General features: G+C 38.7%; 1 protein-coding gene across 2 annotated transcripts; it reads left to right on the top strand.

The window, feature by feature from the left end:
• Positions 1-417: 417 nt before the first annotated feature.
• On the top strand, positions 418-18677 carry LOC117316645. 2 transcript variants are annotated; one of them, XM_033871329.1, is made up of 4 exons: positions 418-638; positions 7986-8202; positions 9509-9661; positions 16606-18677. In XM_033871329.1, exons 1-4 carry the CDS (start codon positions 518-520, stop codon positions 16853-16855), a joined length of 741 nt encoding a protein of 246 aa, XP_033727220.1. In that variant the 5' UTR covers positions 418-517; the 3' UTR covers positions 16856-18677. The 2 variants fall into 2 exon arrangements, with proteins under 2 accessions (XP_033727220.1, XP_033727221.1); XM_033871330.1 differs by lacking the exon at positions 9509-9661 and having other exon boundaries at positions 16606-17179.
• Positions 18678-23785: the final 5108 nt, after the last annotated feature.

Genomic DNA, 23785 nt, shown 5'->3' on the forward strand with positions numbered 1-23785 from the left:
CTTTAATCAAAAAGCTTGTCTAAAGACCAATTGAAGTTTGTCTTCAATTCTTATCTTTTTAAAGAACAAGACTTCCTTTTGCAACCTGCATATATTATATGTCACTGTAACTACATATGTAACATAGTAGTTGAGAAGGGGGCTTCCATAGTTGTTATAATTTGGGGCCCATTTCATCTGTTTATATTTTATATAGCATGAATCAAACATGTACACCTACTCATACGGGACTTGTGTAAGACTAAAACCGATGACGTTTGTGATGTCACTAGTAAATGAAGCTGTCACAGAGATTCTAATAACTGGGTAAAGACCTGTTCCGGAAATATTATTTAATGCAAAATATACATTCGTGACGAGTGTACGTTTTCTGGGATTTTGTTAAAAACATTCTACTTGTTCTATTTATTTACAGGGCAGCCCAAGTATATCTCATGTAACCAGCTTGCCTTCTGACTACAGTGATGTCCAGCCATCGACCTATGACCCAGAGTTCATTTCTGATATAAGTAACAAGATGCAGGTCCCTCACAAACTTGGTCCAAAGGATGAGGTGCATGACCCGTTCACACTCCAGTCAACCACGACTGACATTAGTGCCCACCATATGACCGTTCCGGACAGAATTTTTCTTGCAGGTGATAATATGTAAAAATAAAAGTTTTATTTCCAGGCATGGGAACCTAAAAGCACATGTTCCCAGTCCACTTGATCCATGTATATATTAAAGATATACCAATATATAGACCTTGGAATTTGTAGTACCAAGCCCCTGTGTTCAAGGACACTGAAATTTAAAAAAAAATCTTTGCCACAGAATGAAGGCGCAAGTCTATTACCACAGCATCACCTGTCACCTGTCCACATAACATATCTTACAGCATTAAGTGGAAATGCTTAAAAATGCTTTTTCATTATCCTGCCATAATTATAAGCCGATCCCCCACTTTAAGTCAATTAAGGTGATGTGTTGACCCATTGGCCACACAGTGCTTCAGAGCTATGACCATGACAAGTAACAGGGACAATCCGTTTTTAGCTCACCTGCCCGAAGGGCAAGTGAGCTTATGCCGTGGCGCGGCGTCCGTCGTCCGTCCGTCGTCCGTCCGGCCGTCTGGCCGTCCGGCCGTCCGGCCGTCCGTCCGGCGTCAACTTTTCCATTCAAGCAACTTCTTCTCAATAACCAAAAGGCCCAGAGACCTAATATTGGGCCTGTAGCATGCTGGGGTGAAGGGCTACCAAGTTTGTTCAAATGAATAACGTTGACCTTCATTCAAGGTCACAGGGGTCAAAAAGGCTAAAATCTTTAAACGACTTCTTCTCAATAACCAAGAGTCCCAGGGAGTTGATATTAGGTCTGTAGCATGCTGGAGTGAAGGGCTACCAAGTTTGTTCAAATGAATGACCTTGACTTTCATTCAAGGTCACAGGGGTCAAATATGCTAAAAAAAAATTAAACGACTTCTTCTAAATAGCCAAAAGACCCAGGGACTTGATATTGGGCCTGTAGCATGCTGGGGTGAAGGGCTACCAAGTTTGTTCAAATGAATAACGTTGACCTTCATTCAAGGTCACAGGGGTCAAAAAGGCTAAAATCTTTAAACGACTTCTTCTCAATAACCAACAGATCCAGAGACCTAATATTGGGCCTGTAGCATGCTAGGGTGAAGGGCTACCAAGTTTGTTCAAATGAATAACGTTGACCTTCATTCAAGGTCACAGGGGTCAAAAAGGCTAAAATCTTTAAACGACTTCTTCTCAATAACCAAGAGTCCCAGGGAGTTGATATTGGGCCTGTAGCATGCTGGGGTGAAGGGCTACCAAGTTTGTTCAAATGAATGACCTTGACTTTCATTCAAGGTCACAGGGGTCAAATATGCTTAAAAAAAATTAAACGACTTCTTCTAAATAGCCAAAAGACCCAGGGACCTAATATTTGGCCTGCAGCTTGCTAGGGTGAAGGGCTCCCAAGTTTGTTCAAATGAATGACCTTGACCTTCATTCAAGGTCACAGGAGTCAAAAAGGCTAAAATCTTTGAACGACTTCTTCTCAATAACCAAGAGGCCCAGGGAGTTGATATTTGGCCTGTAGCATGCTGGGGTGAAGGGCTACCAAGTTTGTTCAAATGAATGACCTTGACCTTCATTCAAGGTCACAGGAGTCAAAAAGGCTAAAATCTTTAAACAACTTCTTCTCAATAACCAAGAGTCCCAGAGACCTAATATTTGGCCTGTAGCATGCTGGGGTGAAGGGCTACCAAGTTTGTTCAAATGAATAACGTTGACCTTCATTCAAGGTCACAGGGGTCAAAAAGGCTAAAATCTTTAAACGACTTCTTCTCAATAACCAAGAGTCCCAGGGAGTTGATATTAGGTCTGTAGCATGCTGGAGTGAAGGGCTACCAAGTTTGTTCAAATGAATGACCTTGACTTTCATTCAAGGTCACAGGGGTCAAATATGCTAAAAAAAAATTAAACGACTTCTTCTAAATAGCCAAAAGACCCAGGGACTTGATATTGGGCCTGTAGCATGCTGGGGTGAAGGGCTACCAAGTTTGTTCAAATGAATAACGTTGACCTTCATTCAAGGTCACAGGGGTCAAAAAGGCTAAAATCTTTAAACGACTTCTTCTCAATAACCAACAGATCCAGAGACCTAATATTGGGCCTGTAGCATGCTAGGGTGAAGGGCTACCAAGTTTGTTCAAATGAATAACGTTGACCTTCATTCAAGGTCACAGGGGTCAAAAAGGCTAAAATCTTTAAACGACTTCTTCTCAATAACCAAGAGTCCCAGGGAGTTGATATTGGGCCTGTAGCATGCTGGGGTGAAGGGCTACCAAGTTTGTTGAAATGAATGACCTTGACCTTCATTCAAGGTCACAGGAGTCAAAAAGGCTAAAATCTTTAAACAACTTCTTCTCAATAACCAAGAGTCCCAGAGACCTAATATTTGGCCTGTAGCATGCTGGGGTGAAGGGCTCCCAAGTTAGTTCAAATGAATGACCTTGATCTTCATTCAAGGTCACAGGAGTCAAAAAGGCTGAAATCTTTAAACGACTTCTTCTCAATAACCAAGAGTCCCAGGGAGTTGATATTGGGTCTGTAGCATGCTGGGGTAAAGGGCTACCAAGTTTGTTCAAATGAATGACCTTGATTTTTATTCAAGGTCACAGGAGTCAAAAAGGCTAAAATCTTTAAACGACTTCTTCTCAATAACCAACAGTCCCAGGGAGTTGATATTGGGTCTGTAGCATGCTGGGGTGAAGGGCTACCTAGTTTGTTCAAATGAATGACCTTGACCTTCATTCAAGGTCACAGGGACCAAACAGGCTAAAATCTTTAAACGACTTCTTCTCAATAACCAAGAGTCCCAGGGAGTTGATATTGGGTTTGTAGCATGCTGCGGTAAAGGGCTACCAAATTTGTTCAAATGAATGACCTTGACCTTCATTCAAGGTCACAGGAGTCAAAAAGGCTAAAATATTTAAACGACTTCTTCTCAATAACCAACAGTCCCAGAGACCTAATATTTGGCCTGTAGCATGCTGGGGTTAAGGGCTACCAAGTTTGTTCAAATGAATGACCTTGACCTTCATTCAAGGTCACTGGAGTCAAAAAGGCTAACATTTTAAAATGACTTCTTCTCAATAACCAAGAGTCCCAGGGAGTTTATATTGGGCCTGTAGCATGCTGCTGTAAAGGGTTACCAAGTTTGTTCAATTGAATGACCTTGACCTTCATTCAAGGTCACAGCGGTCAAAAAGGCTAAAAAATTTTAACAACTTCTTCTCAATTACTTACAGTCCCAGAGACCTAATATTTGGCCTGTAGCATGCTGGGGTGAAGGGCTCGCAAGTTTGTTCAAATGAATGACCTTGATCTTCATTCAAGGTCACAAGAGTCAAAAAGGCTAAAATCTTTAAACGACTTCTTCTCAATAACCAAGAGTCCCAGGGAGTTGATATTAGGTCTGTAGCATGCTTGGGTAAAGGACTACCAAGTTTGTTGAAATGAATGACCTTGACCTTCATTCAAGGTCACAGGAGTCAAAAAGGCTAAAATCTTGAAACGACTTCTTCTCAATAACCAAGAGTCCCATGGAGTTAATATTGGGTCTGTAGCATGCTGGGGTAAAGGGCTACCAAGTTTGTTCAAATGAATGACCCTGACTCGCATTCAAGGTCACGTCGATCAAGTATGCTTAAATCTTTGAATGACTTTTAGTGAAAAGCCAAAGTGCAGAGAGACATTATTATATTGGTCCTGTAGCATGCTTTCAAATAACTGCAGGATCCATATATGAAAAGATCACTGCATTGCAGGTGAGCGATTTGGGCCCATTGGGCCCTTGTTTATTAACCATTGTGTGTTAGTGCTGTCTTTTTCAGAAACAATTTCTCCAACACTTCTTCATCCAAATTATCAAATCTTGTAGATGAAGCCATTTTCCGAATTGTTCCTGTAGTATTCAATCAAACTGTGCTTGTGTAGTCTAAATCCACTATAAGGTCATATTCTAGGATCATGTTTGCTGGACATTTTGTAAAAAAAAATTGAAGATATTCTTCCTTTTCCAGATACTGTAACAAGCCCTGATTCTTCGCAAGGTTATTATCATTACGGTTTACACCAAGAAATTCTTCCTGTTAAATGGACTGTCACTCTTTGTCTTATTATATTACTTCTACATATAATAGATATAAACATTACATGTCTCCATGGCCGGGTGGTGGGTGGTTACATGTGTACTCCTTTTAATATCTTGTTTATGAAACATTTCTTTTATACATTTGATGATAAAACCTGCTTTTTTGTATCTTTTGTATGTATACATCAATTCAAAACACAGTGTATACCGTATGTTGTTTGATACGAGTACATGCTATTATCTCAGTATACCATACACAATGTATGTTACATAACAATGTATTTGTTTTATAGTATACAGTTATTGTATATGGGTGTATTGTAATGGAAATAGCACTTTTATTGTCCCGAGACATTAACTTTTTCCAGAGGCGAAGTTTAACTGTTTAATTATACCCACATTTAAATAATTCCATTTTAATTCTCTCTAACCGGTGTACATATCCTCCAGTGTTCCTAATGTTTTTTCCCAAAGATAGTCTTTCAGTATGTTAACTGTCATTTATTACTCATGTTGTGTTAGTGCTGTCTTTTTCAGAAACAATTCTCTCCAACACTTCTTTTTCCAAATTATCGAATCTTGTAGATGACGCCATTTTCCGAAATGTTCCTGTAACATTCATTCAAAGGGTAAATAGCACTCCTGGATAAAAACATTTTTGGAGGATACTTTTCAAATAGTATTTCTATTGTCTTCATTTTATGAAGTGTAAAGTGAAACTGGAGGGACTATAGGTCTCCTCCTTGGTGGTCCCTTGGTCCACTCATGATGATTACCGGATATGCACACTTTTATCCACCATGCTTTATTAAAGGTATGTTGGTGAAAGTTAATATGTATTCAGTATTTCAGGGCTTTTTGGTCAAGGTCAAGGTCATTGCTACTATTTTTAGCAGGGACTGGTAGGGGACATGTATTGCTTTAGCAATACTCTCTGAATACTTGTTTCTTCAATATGTATCTAATTCTCTGTTCTCTGATACCTGTTTTACAACATATCACACATGTATTCTAAAAAGTACATCACAGACTCATTTTCCTGGCATGCATAATTTAAGACAATGGTCATAAAATATTTTCCTGACTGATAAACATACATAATATCAATAGGAAGAGATTGATAAAGAAGATCTATTTATATGATAAGTAGTATTTACAAAACTTAACTATGTGGCTTGGATTAGATCTATGGTAAGTCCTTGTGATTATATACAAGGGACAATCACATTCATGAGAAGTACATTCACTGTCACAATGTGGTAAACATTAAAAAAATAAATTTATAAAGGTTATTTATAAGGATCACAGTGAGTGGTCATAACTTATAAGGATCACAGTGAGTGGTCATAACCTATAAGGATCACAGTGAGTGGTCATAACCTATAAGGATCACAGTGAGTGGTCATACCTTATAAGGATCACAGTGAGTGGTCATAACCTATAAGGATCACAATGAGTGGTCATAACTTATAAGGATCACAGTGAGTGGTCATAACTTATAAGGATCACAATGAGTGGTCATAACCTATAAGGATCACAGTAAGTGGTCATAACTTATAAGGATCACAGTGAGTGGTCATACCTTATAAGGATCACAGTAGTGAGTGGTCATAACTTATAAGGATCACAGTGAGTGGTCATAACCTATAAGGATCACGGTGAGTGGTCATAACCTATAAGGATCACAGTGAGTGGTCATAACTTATAAGGATCACAGTGAGTGGTCATAACTTATAAGGATCACAGTGAGTGGTCATAACTTATAAGGATCACAGTAAGTGGTCATAACTTATAAGGATCACAGTGAGTGGTCATACCTTATAAGGATCACAGTAGTGAGTGGTCATAACTTATAAGGATCACAGTGAGTGGTCATAACTTATAAGGATCACAGTAGTGAGTGGTCATAACTTATAAGGATCACAGTGAGTGGTCATAACTTATAAGGATCACAGTAAGTGGTCATAACTTATAAGGATCACAGTGAGTGGTCATAACTTATAAGGATCACAGTGAGTGGTCATAACCTATAAGGATCACAGTAGTGAGTGGTCATAACCTATAAGGATCACAGTGAGTGGTCATACCTTATAAGGATCACAGTAGTGAGTGGTCATAACTTATAAGGATCACAGTGTGTGGTCATAACTTATAAGGATCACAGTAAGTGGTCATAACTTATAAGGATCACAGTGAGTGGTCATAACCTATAAGGATCACAGTGAGTGGTCATAACTTATAAGGATCACAGTGAGTGGTCATAACCTATAAGGATCACAGTGAGTGGTCATAACTTATAAGGATCACAGTGAGTGGTCATAACTTATAAGGATCACAGTGAGTGGTCATAACTTATAAGGATCACAGTAAGTGGTCATAACTTATAAGGATCACAGTGAGTGGTCATAACTTATAAGGATCACAGTAGTGAGTGGTCATAACTTATAAGGATCACAGTGAGTGGTCATAACTTATAAGGATCACAGTGAGTGGTCATAACTTATAAGGATCACAGTGAGTGGTCATAACTTATAAGGATCACAGTGAGTGGTCATAACCTATAAGGATCACAGTAGTGAGTGGTCATAACCTATAAGGATCACAGTGAGTGGTCATACCTTATAAGGATCACAGTAGTGAGTGGTCATAACTTATAAGGATCACAGTGTGTGGTCATACCTTATAAGGATCACAGTGAGTGGTCATAACCTATAAGGATCACAGTGAGTGGTCATAACTTATAAGGATCACAGTGAGTGGTCATAACTTATAAGGATCACAGTGAGTGGTCATAACTTATAAGGATCACAGTGAGTGGTCATAACTTATAAGGATCACAGTGAGTGGTCATAACCTATAAGGATCACAGTGAGTGGTCATAACTTATAAGGATCACAGTAGTGAGTGGTCATAACTTATAAGGATCACAGTGAGTGGTCATAACTTATAAGGATCACAGTGAGTGGTCATAACTTATAAGGATCACAGTGAGTGGTCATACCTTATAAGGATCACAGTGAGTGGTCATAACCTATAAGGATCACAGTGAATGGTCATAACTTATAAGGATCACAGTGAGTGGTCATACCTTATAAGGATCACAGTGAGTGGTCATAACCTATAAGGATCACAGTGAGTGGTCATAACTTATAAGGATCACAGTAAGTGGTCATAACTGTAAGAGTGCTTCCTTGCAAATAGCAGTAAAATGGTGAGGGAAGATATATACCACAAAACATTTAGGTTCAGTTAAAGATGACAGGAAAAAAACAACATGTATTTGTTTTGCCTTAGATGCAAGTATTTTTTATGTAATCATGTTACCTTTGTGCAGGTGAGGGACAACACATTGGAGCCAAGGAAAATCTCCGTCTATTTGATATCGGTGAGCTTCCGCCTCCCCAGACAGTACCATATGTAGTAGGAATGATGACCCCGCCACGAACTTTGACCCTTGAGGAACAGGGATTTCCTGGAATGGATATCAAGGATGAGGAGGTGAAACAAGAGACAACAGGAAAAACAGTACAACAGTCACATAATTTTAATGGGTAGGTGTTAGTGCTTCAGTATGAAAAACTGAACCATCAACATGAGTTTCAGGGGTATTTGTTTTAATTAACTACTAAATGGTCTAGCTTTGGCATTATGACACAATTTTATACTTAAGTTATCTGTGATTGGGTAAGTCAAAACTTCAGACAATTTCAGACTTGGAGTTGCTTAATGATTGTGGTTCCTTGGTCCATATTCAGTCAGCTGGAATCTTGCTATGATCATATAATGTACTAAGATTGAGCCTTAAATATCTGCTATATACATGTACATGTATATAGAATCAACAGAATTTTGTTTTTGTTTTTTTGTTTTGTTCTTTTAACCAAAAAGTAAGCCAAAATTTAAAAGTTATCCAAATAGATATCTAAGGCATTGTAACATTATGCACATTATTTCAAGTAGATGTTTTGAAAACTTTGATATTCTGACTATAAGTGATACTTGTTCATTGTTCATTTTGTAGCTCTGGTAGATAGGTAGTTTAGTGATGTGTCTTTGCGTTTTCTGATTGGTCGAGATATCTAGACTCTGACCGGCATAGGTCTTGACCAAATGCAAAGTTTACCTGAAACTGGTGAGTTCCTGCCACATGAGGTGTTAAGATCACAATTTGATAACTGGACTAAAACAGTAACAGGGAATTCCCCTGAATCTTCAGTGTTTTTGATCAATTTGTCATTCATAGGACCATTGTAAACAAAAAGGCAGACAAAAATATACTGTGTCAGGCTTGATAAGAAACATTTTGGCTGTTTTTCGGATACTGATCTACATTTTGTACAGTAGTGAACATACATTGATTGACACCAAAATCGACAAGGAATCTTTGAATATCTAACTGGTAAATGCAGTAGCCCTTTCAGTAAAGCTGAGGAATGTGATAATTGTTACATGTACTAATTGTAGTATTATAAGTTATTATTTCATATAACAAAACAGTTATTGACTTTGTTTAGGTAAATACAAGGAATTATTCACCTTCCTCAGATTAACAATTCTTTGTATGAACCTATAACAAAGTAGATAATTCATATCATTCATCTCATGTAAAATAAATAGTTGTACGTATAACATTTCCTGTAAATGTGACATTTTTTTCATATTTTGAATTTGATCAAGCATGCTCATTGAAATGCTGGAGTATATATTTGCAACTGTATCAAACTGTTACAAGATAAGTAGGTATCAAAGATTTTCCAATGAAAGTATTGAAATATTTATTTTAGTCCCTCGAGATCTGTTATCCTTTAAAGTCAAATTGGCTGTACACTGCATTTACTCGTATGGTTTTGTTTGCAGTGGTTCCAAATTTGTTTTTCCTGTCATAAATACACAGGATACAAATCTAACTGAAAACACCATGCCTGAATTTGAAGCAGAAGGTGACAAATTTGGAAAGTTGAAAGGGATTATGGGAAAATTTATGGCCTCAACCATGGCTAGCTGGTTTAGGTAACAAGGGTTGTACAAATATACAACACTCTTTCAGTTTGCATCACTTTATGTTGAGTTCAAATATTCTATTGCATGATTGTGCAAGGCAGCCACATTTTCATAAAAGACCAAAGAGGCCACTATGAAATTGTGATCGTTTTACTGAAGAGATTTATTAGGTTATTTTTTACACTGTTATAAAATTAGATGAGTGCTGACACAATTCAGTTAATACTTTATTAGTCCCCTGCCATTTGAAAAACGGGGGGACTATAGGTTTACTCTCCGTCCGTCTGTCTGTCCGTCCGTCTGTCTGTCTGTCACGCAATAGTTGTCCGGACAACTCCTTCTAAAGTACTACTCCGATTTTAATGAAACTTGGTATACATGATCAGTATAACATGTAGTTGTGCATCCCACATATTTTTTTTCGAAAAACCAATTTTCAAAATGGCTGCCGGCTTCTCATTGGTTGAGGCTTGTCCGGACAACTCCTCCTAAAGTACTTCTCCGATTTTAACGAAACTTGGTATACATGATCAGTATAACATGTAGTTGTGCACCCATCATTTTTTTTTTCAAAAAACCAATTTTCAAAATGGCTGCCGGCTTCTCATTGGTTGAGGCTTGTCCGGACAACTCCTCCTAAAGTACTTCTCCGATTTTAACGAAACTTGGTATACATGATCAGTATAACATGTAGTTGTGCATCCATCATTTTTTTTTTTCGAAAAACCAATTTTCAAAATGGCCGCCGACTTCTCATTGGTTGAGACTTGTCCGGACAACTCTTCCTAAAGTACTTCTCCGATTTTAACGAAACTTGGTATACATGATCAGTATAACATGTAGTAGAGCATCCGACTTTTTTTTTCTGAAAAACCAATTTTCAAAATGGCCGCCGGCCGACTTCTCATTGGTTGAGGCTTGTCCGGACAACTCCTCCTAAAGTACTACGCCGATTTTAACGAAACTTGGTATACGTGATCAGTATAACACGTAGTTTAAAAAATGGGAAATAAATAGTTGCACTCCTGGGTCAGGCAGGGGACTTTGTATTGCAGTTGCAATACTATCCATCCTTGTTGTATTTGCCTCATTTTTAGCTCACCTGGTCCGAAGGACCAAGGTGAGCTTATGCCATACCGTTGCGTCCGTCCGTCCGTCCGTCTGTCGTCCATCCGTCCGTCAACAATTGACTTCTTCATAACCATACGTCAAAATTTCACCAAATTTGGTCAGAAGCATCCCTATAGGATGGGGACTCAAAATTGTACAAATGATGGGGCTGACCCCCAAGGGGTCTGAGGGGCGGGGCCAAAAGGGGTCAGTTTGGCAATATTGATATAAACGACTTCTTCTCTGAAACCAAGCCAAGGATATTGCTCCTATTTCCCTGGTAGCATGACTATGGGGTGGAGATTCAAAATTGTACAAATGGTAGGGCTGACCCCCTGGGGGCCTGAGGGGCGGGGCAAAGAGGGGTCAATATAGCTATATTGATATTAACGACTTCTTCTATGAAACCAAGCAATGGATATCGCTCATATTTGCCTGGTAGCATCACTATGGGGTGGGGATTCAAAATTGTACAAATGATGGAGCTGACCCCCCAGGGGCCTGAGGGGCGGGGCCAAATGAGGTCAATTGGGCTATATTGATATAAGCGACTTCTTCTCTGAAACCAAGCAATGGATATCTCTCATATTTTTCTGGTTGCATCACTATTAGGTGGGGATTCAAATTTGTACAAATGATCGGGCTGACCCCCAAGGGGTCTGAGGGGCGGGGCCGAAAGGGGTCAATTTGGCTATATTGATATAAACGACTTTTTCTCTGAAACCAAGCCAAGGATATTGCTCCTATTTGCCTGGTAGCATGACTATGGGGTGGAGATTCAAAATTGTACAAATGGTGGGGCTGACCCCCTGGGGGCCTGAGGGGCGGGACCAAAAGGGGTCAATGTAGCTATATTGATATTAACGACTTCTTCTCTGAAACCAAGCAATGGATATCGCTCATATTTGCCTGGTAGCATCACTATGGGGTGGGGATTCAAAATTGTACAAATGATGGAGCTGACCCCCCAGGGGCCTGAGGGGCGGGGCCAAATGAGGTCAGTTGGGCTATATTGGTGTATCACCAGATATGGGTTTATTACCAGACATGGGTTTATTACCAGACATGGGTTTATCACCAGACATGGGTTTATTACCAGACCTCTGGGTTTATTACCAGACATGGGCTTATCACCAGACATGGGTTTATTACCAGACATGGGTTTATTACCAGACATGGGGTTATCACCAGACATGGGTTTATCACCAGACATGGGTTTATCACCAGAAATGGGGTTATTACCTGACATGGGGTTATTACCTGACATGGGTTTATCACCAGACATGGGTTTATTACCAGACATGGGGTTATTACCAGACATAAGTTTATCACCAGACATGGGTTATTACCAGATATAAGTTTATCACCAGACATGGGGTTATCACCAGACATGGGTTTATTAGCTCACCTGGTCCGAAGGACCAAGGTGAGCTTATGCCATGCCGTGGCGTCTGTCGTCCGTCCGTCTGTCGTCCATTAGTCCGTCAACAATTGACTTATTTGACTTTTTCTTCATAACCGCTGATCGGAATTTGAACAAATTTGGTCAGAAGCATCCCTATGGGTAGGGGACTCAAAATTGTACAAGTGATGGGGCTGACCCCCTGGGGGCCTGAGGGGCGGGGCCAAAAGGGGTCAATTTGGCGCTATTGATATAAACGACTTCTCTGAAACCAAGCAATGGCTATCGCTGATATTTGCCTGGTAGCATCATTATGGGGTGGGGATTCATAATTGTACAAATGATTGGGCTGACCCCCCAGGGGCCTGAGGGCGGGGCCGAATCTGATCAATCCGGCTATATTGATATAAACGACTTCTTCTCTGAAACAGAGCAATGGCTGTCGCTGATATTTGCCTGGTAGCATCATTATGGGGTGGGGATTCATAATTGTACAAATGATTGGGCTGACCCCCCAGGGGCCTGAGGGGCGGGGCCGAATCTGATCAATCCGGCTATATTGATATAAACGACTTCTTCTCTGAAACAGAGCAATGGCTGTCGCTCATATTTGCCTGGTAGCATCACTATGGGGTGGGGATTCAAAATTGTACAAATGATGGGACTGACCCCCCAGGGGCCTGAGGGGCGGGGCCAAATGTGGTCAATCGGGCTATATTCATATAATTGACTTCTTCTCTGGAACCAGCAATGGATATCTCTCATATTTTACTGGTAGCATCACCTTGGGGTAGGAATTTGAAATTGCACAAATGACGGGGCTGACTCCCCTGGGGGCTGAGGGGAAGGGCCAAAAGGGGTCAGTTTTGCAGAATTGATATAAACGACTTCTGCTCTGAAACTAAGCAATGGATATCACTCATATTTGCCTGGTAGCATCCCTATGGAGTGGGGATTCAAAATTGTACAAATGAAAGGCTGACCCCCCAGGGGCCTAAGGGGCGGGGCCAAAATTGGTCAATTTGTTTAAACAACTTCTTCTCTGAAACTAAGCAATGGATATTACTCACATTTGTATGGTAGCATGGTTTTGGGGTGGGGATTCAAAATTGTACGAATGTTGGGGTTGACCCGGGCCACCAGGGGGCTGAGGGGTGGGGCCAAAAGGGGTCAATTTACCTAAATTGATTTAAACAACTTATTCTCTGAAACTTAGCAATGGTTTGACTGGTAGCATCCTATTGGGGTAGGGATTCAAAATTGTATAAAGGAAGGAGCTGACCCCCCAGGGGGCAGAGGGCAGGGTCAAAAGGGGTCAATTTGTCTGAGCAAGTTCTTCTCTGAAACTAAGCAATGGATATCACTCACATTTGTGTGGTAGAATCCCTATGGGGCCGTGCCAAAAGTCAATTTTATTTCATGTATTAATGCACTTTTTGGCATTTTTGGTATTAAAATAAAACCAATGTACATGTACCCATATAAAATGGTTATGATATATAGTGACATAGCAATACCAGTGACAAATATACTTAAGCTACATTCTTGTTTCATATCTCATGAAACAAGGTGAGCGATACAGGCCCTCTGGGCCTCTTGTTACCAGACGTGGGGTTATTACCAGACATGGGTTATTACCAGACATGGGTTATCACCAGACACAGGCCTATTACCAGACATGGGCTTATTGCCAGACATGGGGTTTATTACCAGACATGGGTTTATTACCAGACATGGGCTTATTACCATGCAGACATGGGTTTATTACCATGCAGACATGGGTTTATTACCAGACATGGGGTTATCACCAGACATTGGGTTATTACCAGACACGGGTTTATTACCAGACATGGGGTTATTACCAGACATGGGCTTATTGCCAGACATGGGGTTTATTACCAGACATGGGTTTATTACCAGACATGGGGTTATCACCAGACATTGGGTTTATTACCAGACATGGGTTTATTACCAGACATGGGGTTATTACCAGACATGGGGTTATTACCAGACATGGGTTATTACCAGACATTGGGTTATTACCAGACACGGGTTTATTACCAGACATGGGTTATTACCAGACATGGGTGTTATCACCAGACATGGGTTTATTACCAGATATGGGTTTATTACCAGACATGGGTGTTATTACCAGACATGGGTTTATCACCAGACAAGGGGTTTTAACCCAGACGTGGGTTTATTACCAGACATGGGTTTATTACTAGACATGGGGTTTTAACCCAGACATGGGTTTATTACCAGACATGGGGTTATTACCAGACATGGGGTTATTACCAGACATGGGTGTTATTACCAGACATGGGTTTATTACCAGACATGGGTTTAATACCAGACATGGGTTTATCACCAGACATGGGCTTATCACCAGACATGGGTTTATTACCAGACATGGGTGTTATTACCAGACATGGGTTTATTACCAGACATGGGTGTTATTACCAGACATGGGGTTATTACCAGACATGGGTGTTTTTACCAGACATGGGTTTATTACCAGACATGGGTTTATTACCAGACATGGGGTTATTACCAGACATGGGGTTATTACCAGACATGGGTTATTACCAGACATTGGGTTATTACCAGACATGGGTTTATTACCAGACATGGGTTTATTACCAGACGTGGGTTTATTACCAGACATGGGTTTATTACCAGACATGGGCTTATCACCAGACATGGGTTATCACCAGACATGGGTTTATTACCAGACATGGGTTTATTACCAGACATGGGTTTATCACCAGACATGGGTTTATTACCAGACGTGGGTTTATTACCAGACATGGGTTTATCACCAGACATGGGCTTATCACCAGACATGGGTTATCACCAGACATGGGTTTATTACCAGACATGGGTTTATTACCAGACGTGGGTTTATTACCAGACATGGGTTTATCACCAGACATGGGTTTATTACCAGACATGGGTTATCACCAGACATGGGTTTATTACCAAACATGGGTTTATTACCAGACATGGATGCATTACCAGACATGGGCTTATTGTCAGACGAGGCGCCACGATGGCCGAATGATTAAGTTGTAACAACACTTTATCACTAGCCCTCTGCCTCTGGGTTGCGAATTTGAAACCCATGTGCACGTGGGGCAGTTGCCAGGTACTGACCGTTCTCCGGGTACCATGGCTATCCTCCACCTCCAAAACCTAGCATGTCCTTAAATGACCTTGGCTGTTAATAGAACATTTAACAAACTAAACCACACCAAATTACCAGACATAGGCTAATTGCCAGGTAAATACAGTAATGAGCATGTGGGTCCATCAGCAGAATCTACTCATTCCGGGATCCTTCAGTGTCCATTATATGGGAAATCCTGCATGGTGGCTATTATTTGCCTGAGTTTATTTATTTTAGTATACAGTGTATAATGATATTTCAGTTTCTATTCTTTCCATATACATTTTATTATAAAAGTGCTATATTGTTCTAATGGTTTGCTTGTTTTATCATTTCACTGCTTTCATGACAAGGGGTCAAGTCTGCAAAACTGGTGATTTTCAGTTTGGAAATATTTAGCCTTCCCCATAGTTTAATACTAAATATTAAACACTCATAAAGGGAGCTTATTTAAGGATCAATTTTATTTAAATGAAATCATTTCGTAGCTCAAATATTTAACTTCAAAAATTTGTACTGTATCATAGGGTAATGAAAATATAGATTTATAAATTTTCAAAAATCTGCTGGTTGAGAACAACATTTTGCACTGGATAAAACAGGGAGTACCAGTCCAAAACTGGAGACTTGACAGTTAAACCCGCTCCTCTGTGCTGTTAATTATGATTTAACTCTTCTATTGAGATAGCTATCCTCTATTGTTGAGATTATCTTATAATCTGGAAATCTCACGTACAAAAATAATTTTCTGCTCATGATTTAAAGGAGACAATTCACTTTTAACTGTTGAGCATAAACAATTCTTATTGATTGGCCTGCTTAAGAGTCCCTGATGTGAATATGGTAGATTGTTCTCATTCTTTTAGTAATTTTTCATCAAACCAATTATTTGTTGCTACTGTACATATACTGTATTTTTGAATTTTTATAAAAATGAGAAAATTAGATTTGACTAAATATTTAAACATATATAACTTTTTCTAGGACACATATAGGAATATAGGAATGCCCTACAGCCCTATATATAAAATATAAATTGAGATTTCAACCTAACTTGAATTGGTTTTTAAGAAGTGATAAATAAGTATTTCTGGTTTTATTTATTTACTCTTTTGATAAACGGTTCAGAGTAATGAACTCCTGATACTAGTACGTTGTTTGTTTAACTGACGGAACATTCATTACATTCGTTTGAACTGAATCTGTTGTTAGTGCTTAGACTTTTTTCAATGATAGGTCTAAATATTGAAGTATTTTCATTTAATCAACCAGGTCAGCAGTTCAGCTGGAGCCGTACACACCTGGTGCCTCCATGAACGAGTCATTGCTGCTGAATGAGGAGGATGAGACAACCCTTCTAAAGACACAAGTCGCAAAACTCACACGCAAAGTCACGCTCCTGGAAGAAGATAATATTCGTAGGTCCAATTACGAAAAGGTTGTTTATCCTATCGTATTTGGCTGGTCTATATGGAAAATTGTATCAGTGTTCTGGTCCCTAATGCGACCACGACATTACTAACATGTGAAGATAGGTAAAGTATTGACTTACCTATATAGACATGGACAGACAGACAGTGATACACTAACTGGTATTTGTCGTGAAAAATTCTCTCTTTTTGTTGGGAAAGGGACATTCCAAGAGGAAAAAGGACAAATCTGTTTGAATGAATATTCATGAGATTTGTGAGAATTCTGAATTGGAGAGGAAGGTCAATGGATTGGAAAAGCAAGACTGTAAAATATACATGTGGTGTGACGTTCTAATAGTGTCAACATATTGAATTTTTGTTGGACTTTGTCCAAGATATTATACTTTTAAAGTAATATAAGTACATCTCTTCTTTCTTTATTGTTTCCTATCAATTTTAACCTGAGTTTGATACATCATATGATAATTAACCAGAAATCTCCAGAATAACCAAAGCTTTAGCAGTATTGGACTGAGATATCACTTAACACAATGATCAGATCGGTACTTTACCAACTAGAAGATAATGTATCTTAAGTAGCGGCTAAATTTTGAATTATTGGACCTCATTTAGATCTACAATGTTCATGTCTTCATATCTTTCTAGTTTGACAGAAACTGTTCATGTCTTTCTAGTTTGACAGAAACTGTTCATGTCTTTCTAGTTTGACAGAAACTGGTCATATCTTTCTAGTTTGACAGAAACTGTTCATGTCTTTCTAGTTTGACAGAAACTGTTTATGTCTTTCTAGTTTGACAGAAACTGTTTATGTCTTTCTAGTTTGACAGAAACTGTTTATGTCTTTCTAGTTTGACAGAAACTGTTTATGTCTTTCTAGTTTGACAGAAACTGTTCATGTCTTTCTAGTTTGACAGAAACTGTTTATGTCTTTCTAGTTTGACAGAAACTGTTCATGTCTTTCTAGTTTGACAGAAACTGTTTATGTCTTTCTAGTTTGACAGAAACTGTTTATGTCTTTCTAGTTTGACAGAAACTGTTTATGTCTTTCTAGTTTGACAGAAACTGTTTATGTCTTTCTAGTTTGACAGAAACTGTTCATGTCTTTCTAGTTTGACAGAAACTGTTTATGTCTTTCTAGTTTGACAGAAACTGTTCATGTCTTTCTAGTTTGACAGAAACTGTTCATGTCTTTCTGGTGTGACAGAAACTGTTCATATCTTTCTATTTTGACAGAAACTGTTCATGTCTTTCTAGTTTAAATTGACAGAAACTGTTCATGTCTTTTGAACAATTGCAGAGAGGGCACATAAATGACTAGCGTATATTAATTATCTTAAAATAATCATTTTAGATCAGGTAAATATGTTTCGTAAGTTAAGTCGTGTAGAGGAGGTTATTAGGTTCAACTAAAAATAGGCCTAAATACTTGTGTCTGAATATACAAAGTAAGTTAGGGGTTCAACTCTAAATAGGCCTAAATACTTGTATCTTGATTTGGAAGAGCACTAGTCCCATAATTCAATCAATTTGAAATGGTAAATTTTGAATATCAGATACCTGTGTATAAGAATTGAGATGTGGAATGTGTGGTTACAATAAACCTTGGGGACCAAAAAATCTACCAACAGACCACGACCCTGCAAACTCCAAAGATTACAAAGGTCTGTCTGGTTCTTGAATCCAGTTGTGTAGAACTGGGATATCAATTATATTGCTCTGGACAATTAACTTACTGTTGAAAGCTCATTCCACATAAGTGATGTGTTAATGTATTTCCACTACACCACCAAGTACAATTTGTATGCCTTTGTGATATATGTACATGTAGCAGATGTTTTTCATTTAATTCTACATAAGAATGTCACAAAATTATCATGTTAGGAAGTTGATTAAAGACATATGTACAATGATCATGGATATAAATGCTTTTTTCAATACATTTTCAGAGCTTGTAATGCTTCTGAAGTTCTGAATAATATTGGTATTTGATGGTACTTTTTAAATTAACATCCACAACATCCACCATATTTATCCAGCAATAATTCCATGTCTCGGGTAATGAGCCCATGTCTGGTAATAAGCCCATGTCTGGTAATAAGCCCATGTCTGGTAATGAGCCCATGTCTGGTAATGAGCCCATGTCTGGTAATAAGCCCATGTCTGGTAATAAGCCCATGCTTGGTAATAAGCCCATGTCTGGTAATAAGCCTATGCCTAGTAATAAGCCCATGTCTGGTAATGAGCCCATGTCTGGTAATAAGCCCATGTCTGGTAATAAGCCCATGCTTGGTAATAAACCCATGTCTGGTAATGAGCCCATGTCTGGTAATGAGCCCATGTCTGGTAATAAGCCCATGTCTGGTAATGAGCCTATGTCTACTAATAAGCCCATGTCTGGTAATAAGCCCATGTCTGGTAATAAGCCCATGTCTGGTAATGAGCCCATGTCTGGTAATGAGCCCATGCTTGGTAATGAGCCCATGTCTGGTAATAAGCCCATGCTTGGTAATGAGCCCATGTCTGGTAATGAGCCCGTGTCTGGTAATAAGCCCATGCCTGGTAATGAGCCCATGTCTGGTAATGAGCCCATGTCTGGTAATAAGCCCATGTCTGGTAATAAGCCCATGCTTGGTAATAAGCCCATGCTTGGTAATGAGCCCATGTCTGGTAATGAGCCCATGTCTGGTAATGAGCCCATGCCTGGTAATGAGCCCATGCCTGGTAATAAGCCCACACACGTTTATTGTTATTTAATAATAACACTAACAAATTATACTACAATGTATTTCATTGCCCTGCGATAAGCCCACCCCCTAGTCAAAGTTTATATATGTTGGCCCTCTGGTCTTATTACTGGTTTAATATGGTGGATGCATCTTTAGTATATGGCTGTGTTTCAGGCGTTCATCCATCAGTTGTAGATTCTATAAGGAAAGAGATATCTTAAATTTTGGCATGTATATAGCATTACAATAACAGTATGCCAACATGATGTCTTCTCTATTTCAATATCTTTAAATTCTGGAAAGGAATTAAAATCACAATAAGATTAGATACGGTACCTTTAATGTAAAAGAAATAACACTAAATTATAGTGTGTTTCCTATATTATACTTGCTGTGAAAATATATCCTTTTGACTTGAGACTTGTATTACCCTGATAAAGTATCTTTTACAAACCAAAGGACTTACATAGTTACATGAGTCTACATTATTCAAGGATCATTACTTAATGTTCAAAATGACATGTTCTATCTTTGGATTGGCTGAACCATTTTTACTTCCTCACAATTTCACCAGATCATTGTCAGTCATGGTTATAGAAAGTGTTTTTGTTTGTTTTGTTTTTAGGTCACCTGAGACAAATGACCTATTCTAATTGCCTTTGTCCATCATCGTGTGCCGTCCATCCTCCATCGTCAGTCATGCATCCATAAACAATTTACATTTTGGACTTCTTTTCAGAAACCCCTGAACAAATCTTAATAAAATTTTGCAGAAACCTTCCATGGCCCAAGGTCAACCAAAATTGTGAATCATATGGTCCCCATGTGCACACTACAGAGAACTGAGGGGCAGGGCAAAAAAGGGTCAAATTGACTGAAATTTCAAATTTTTTCTTCTCATGGCCCACATAAGGTAAAATCAAGCTTCTCAGATAGAAGGGTCTTCAACTGCTTTATCAAAATTGTCAATTTCATGACCCTGGGGTCACACGTTCGCCCCTGGGGAGGGATTAAACTTACTTTACTATAGTTTATATAGGGAAATCACATTTTTGACAATCATTTGTTTGATTTCTATTGGTTCAAATTAGCAGGATTGGATGACAGGTTGATGGTATGCACATGTTGGCCCTGATTGACCCCTTAGGGCTGATGGGTGGGGTCAAAATGATAAAAATATTTCAAAACTCATGTGACCGTTAATGCCCATGGACCTCTTGTTTAGATTTAGGTCTACACTAATTGGTTCTGTAGTATGTGACCACAAATCTCATGCTTTGAAGCATGTGAGAAAGAGGCCCAGGATATACAGTCGCTTATCATTACTTATGAGAAATCATCAGATAATTAATAAGTCTTTCATTGCATGTAGATATTATTTTATTTAGCCTCATCTAAATGTTGAGAATGTAGAAATTTTACCACATTTGTTAGGGATTTATTTGCCTTATCCAGATTCTACACTTCTGGTTAAAATAAAATTTTCATTTTATGTACTTAATTCTCTTACTGCTAAAAAAATTGTGTGCTTCAAATACCAAGATGTCCTGCACACTGGCTCGGGTATCTCGCTGAAGGGCAAACAACACTTGGTCTGATAGATCCACAAACAACACTTGGTCTGATAGATCCACAAACAACACTTGGTCTGATAGATCCACAAACAACACTTGGTCTGATAGATCCACAAACAACACTTGGTCTGATAGATCCACAAACAACACTTGGTCTGATAGATCCACAAACAACACTTGGTCTGATAGATCCACAAACAACACTTGGTCTGATAGATCAACAAACAACACTTGGTCTGATAGATCCACAAACAACACTTGGTCTGATAGATCAACAAACAACACTTGGTCTGATATATCAACAAACAACACTTGGTCTGATAGATACACAAACAACACTTGGTCTGATGGATCCACAAACAACACTTGGTCTGATAGATCCACAAACAACACTTGGTCTGATAGATCCACAAACAACACTTGGTCTGATAGATCCACAAACAACACTTGGTCTGATAGATCCACAAACAACACTTGGTCTGATAGATCCACAAACAACACTTCGTCTGATAGATCCACAAACAACACTTGGTCTGATAGATCCACCAACAACACTTGGTCTGATAGATCAACAAACAACACTTGGTCTGATAGATCAACAAACAACACTTGGTCTGATAGATCCACAAACAACACTTGGTCTGATAGATCAACAAACAACACTTGGTCTGATAGATCAACAAACAACACTTGGTCTGATGGATCCACAAACAACACTTGGTCTGATGGATCCACAAACAACACTTGGTCTGATAGATCCACAAACAACACTTGGTCTGATAGATCCACAAACAACACTTGGTCTGATAGATCCACAAACAACACTTGGTCTGATAGATCCACAAACAACACTTGGTCTGATAGATCCACAAACAACACTTGGTCTGATAGATCCACAAACAACACTTGGTCTGATAGATCCACAAACAACACTTGGTCTGATAGATCCACAAACAACACTTGGTCTGATAGATCAACAAACAACACTTGGTCTGATAGATCCACAAACAACACTTGGTCTGATAGATCCACAAACAACACTTGGTCTGATAGATCAACAAACAACACTTGGTCTGATAGATCCACAAACAACACTTGGTCTGATAGATCCACAAACAACACTTGGTCTGATAGATCCACAAACAACACTTGGTCTGATAGATCAACAAACAGCACTTGGTCTGATAGATCAACAAACAGCACTTGGTCTGATAGATCCACAAACAACACTTGGTCTGATAGATCCACAAACAACACTTGGTCTGATAGATCAACAAACAACACTTGGTCTGATAGATCCACAAACAACACTTGGTCTGATAGATCCACAAACAACACTTGGTCTGATAGATCCACAAACAACACTTGGTCTGATAGATCCACAAACAACACTTGGTCTGATAGATCAACAAACAACACTTGGTCTGATAGATCCACAAACAACACTTGGTCTGATAGATCTACAAACAACACTTGGTCTGATAGATCCACAAACAACACTTGGTCTGATAGATCCACAAACAACACTTGGTCTGATAGATCCACAAACAACACTTGGTCTGATAGATCCACAAACAACACTTGGTCTGATAGATCCACAAATTTAAGCAAATAAAACCAAAGAATCTTTTAAAAGTTTCCATATGAATCCAGAGATGAAAAGTTTCCATATGAATCCAGATATGAAAAGTTTCCATATGAATCCAGATATGAAAATAATTATTCAGTTGAAATAATGGTAGATTATATATTATAGACCAATCAGAGAGAAGCTAACAACATTTTAGCGACTCCAATGAAGGGCACCCATCTTTTTTCCCCACAGAAAAAAGTGTGCACTTAGGAAAATGTAGGTATGCTTTTCAGATCGAATATACATGGTTTATAGTTTTTTAAGCATAATTGTATTATAAGTTTTCAGCCTGGTAATAAAGAAAATTTCATTTAAGAATGACATTAAAGAATTAGGTGATTTAATGTAAACATGATCTGTTTACTTCTTGTGTTTCACTCTCATTTCACATGTCAATTTCTGTTTACTTTAAGTCAGCTGTCATATGCTGTAATCAAATCTTGCAATTAAAGCATTCTTCATTTTTAAATTGACTTGTGATTGTTCATATATAAAGCAACTGTGTCCTGTTGGAATGTCGGAAAATATTGTCAGGCATAATACAAAATTAATGTGTTTTTAAAAAAATATATCCTAAAACTATGAATTAAGAAAATTAAAAGTATCCACAACTGTGTAAATACCTAAATCGGTGCAAAACAATAAAATTACAAATTGGTAGGTCCTACAAGATTGCATTATATTATGCTCCCCACTTGACACTTGTAGGCAGAACTCGGAGTAGTCGTCACCTGTATCTATGGGACTTAATTATCAGTAACCTTTCTTAATATAGCATTGTTATCAACTGAGGCAAACAGTATTCTTAAAATGTACTTATTTATATATTGATACATATTCTATGTCATAGGCTCGTGTATCGCTATATCTTAAACCCATTTTACTATTCAAAAGAAAAAACTTGTTTCATGAGTATGAAATCTACAACTGTTATAGTTTTGAGAAACTATGTAAATTTCAGTTACACTATACCAACTAACATGCATATTAATCACTCTAGTAGGCCTGGATGAGGGGCCGCGGTGGCCGAGTGGTTAAGGTGTCCCGACACTGGGCCGCGGTGGCCGAGTGGTTAAGGTGTCCCGA

This window comes from Pecten maximus, chromosome 18, assembly GCF_902652985.1.
Source record: "Pecten maximus chromosome 18, xPecMax1.1, whole genome shotgun sequence".
In the NCBI taxonomy this organism is placed as follows: Eukaryota; Metazoa; Mollusca; class Bivalvia; order Pectinida; family Pectinidae; genus Pecten; species Pecten maximus.

Bases quoted from the DNA above. Each gene is read 5' to 3' on its own strand.
- LOC117316645 (XM_033871329.1), top strand. From the start codon at position 518: ATGCAGGTCCCTCACAAACTTGGTCCAAAGGATGAGGTGCATGACCCG. The intron at 8,203-9,508 runs GTAGGTGTTAGT...TTTTGTTTGCAG, and splicing joins CAGTCACATAATTTTAATGG to TGGTTCCAAATTTGTTTTTC. The intron at 9,662-16,605 runs GTAACAAGGGTT...TTAATCAACCAG, and splicing joins ACCATGGCTAGCTGGTTTAG to GTCAGCAGTTCAGCTGGAGC.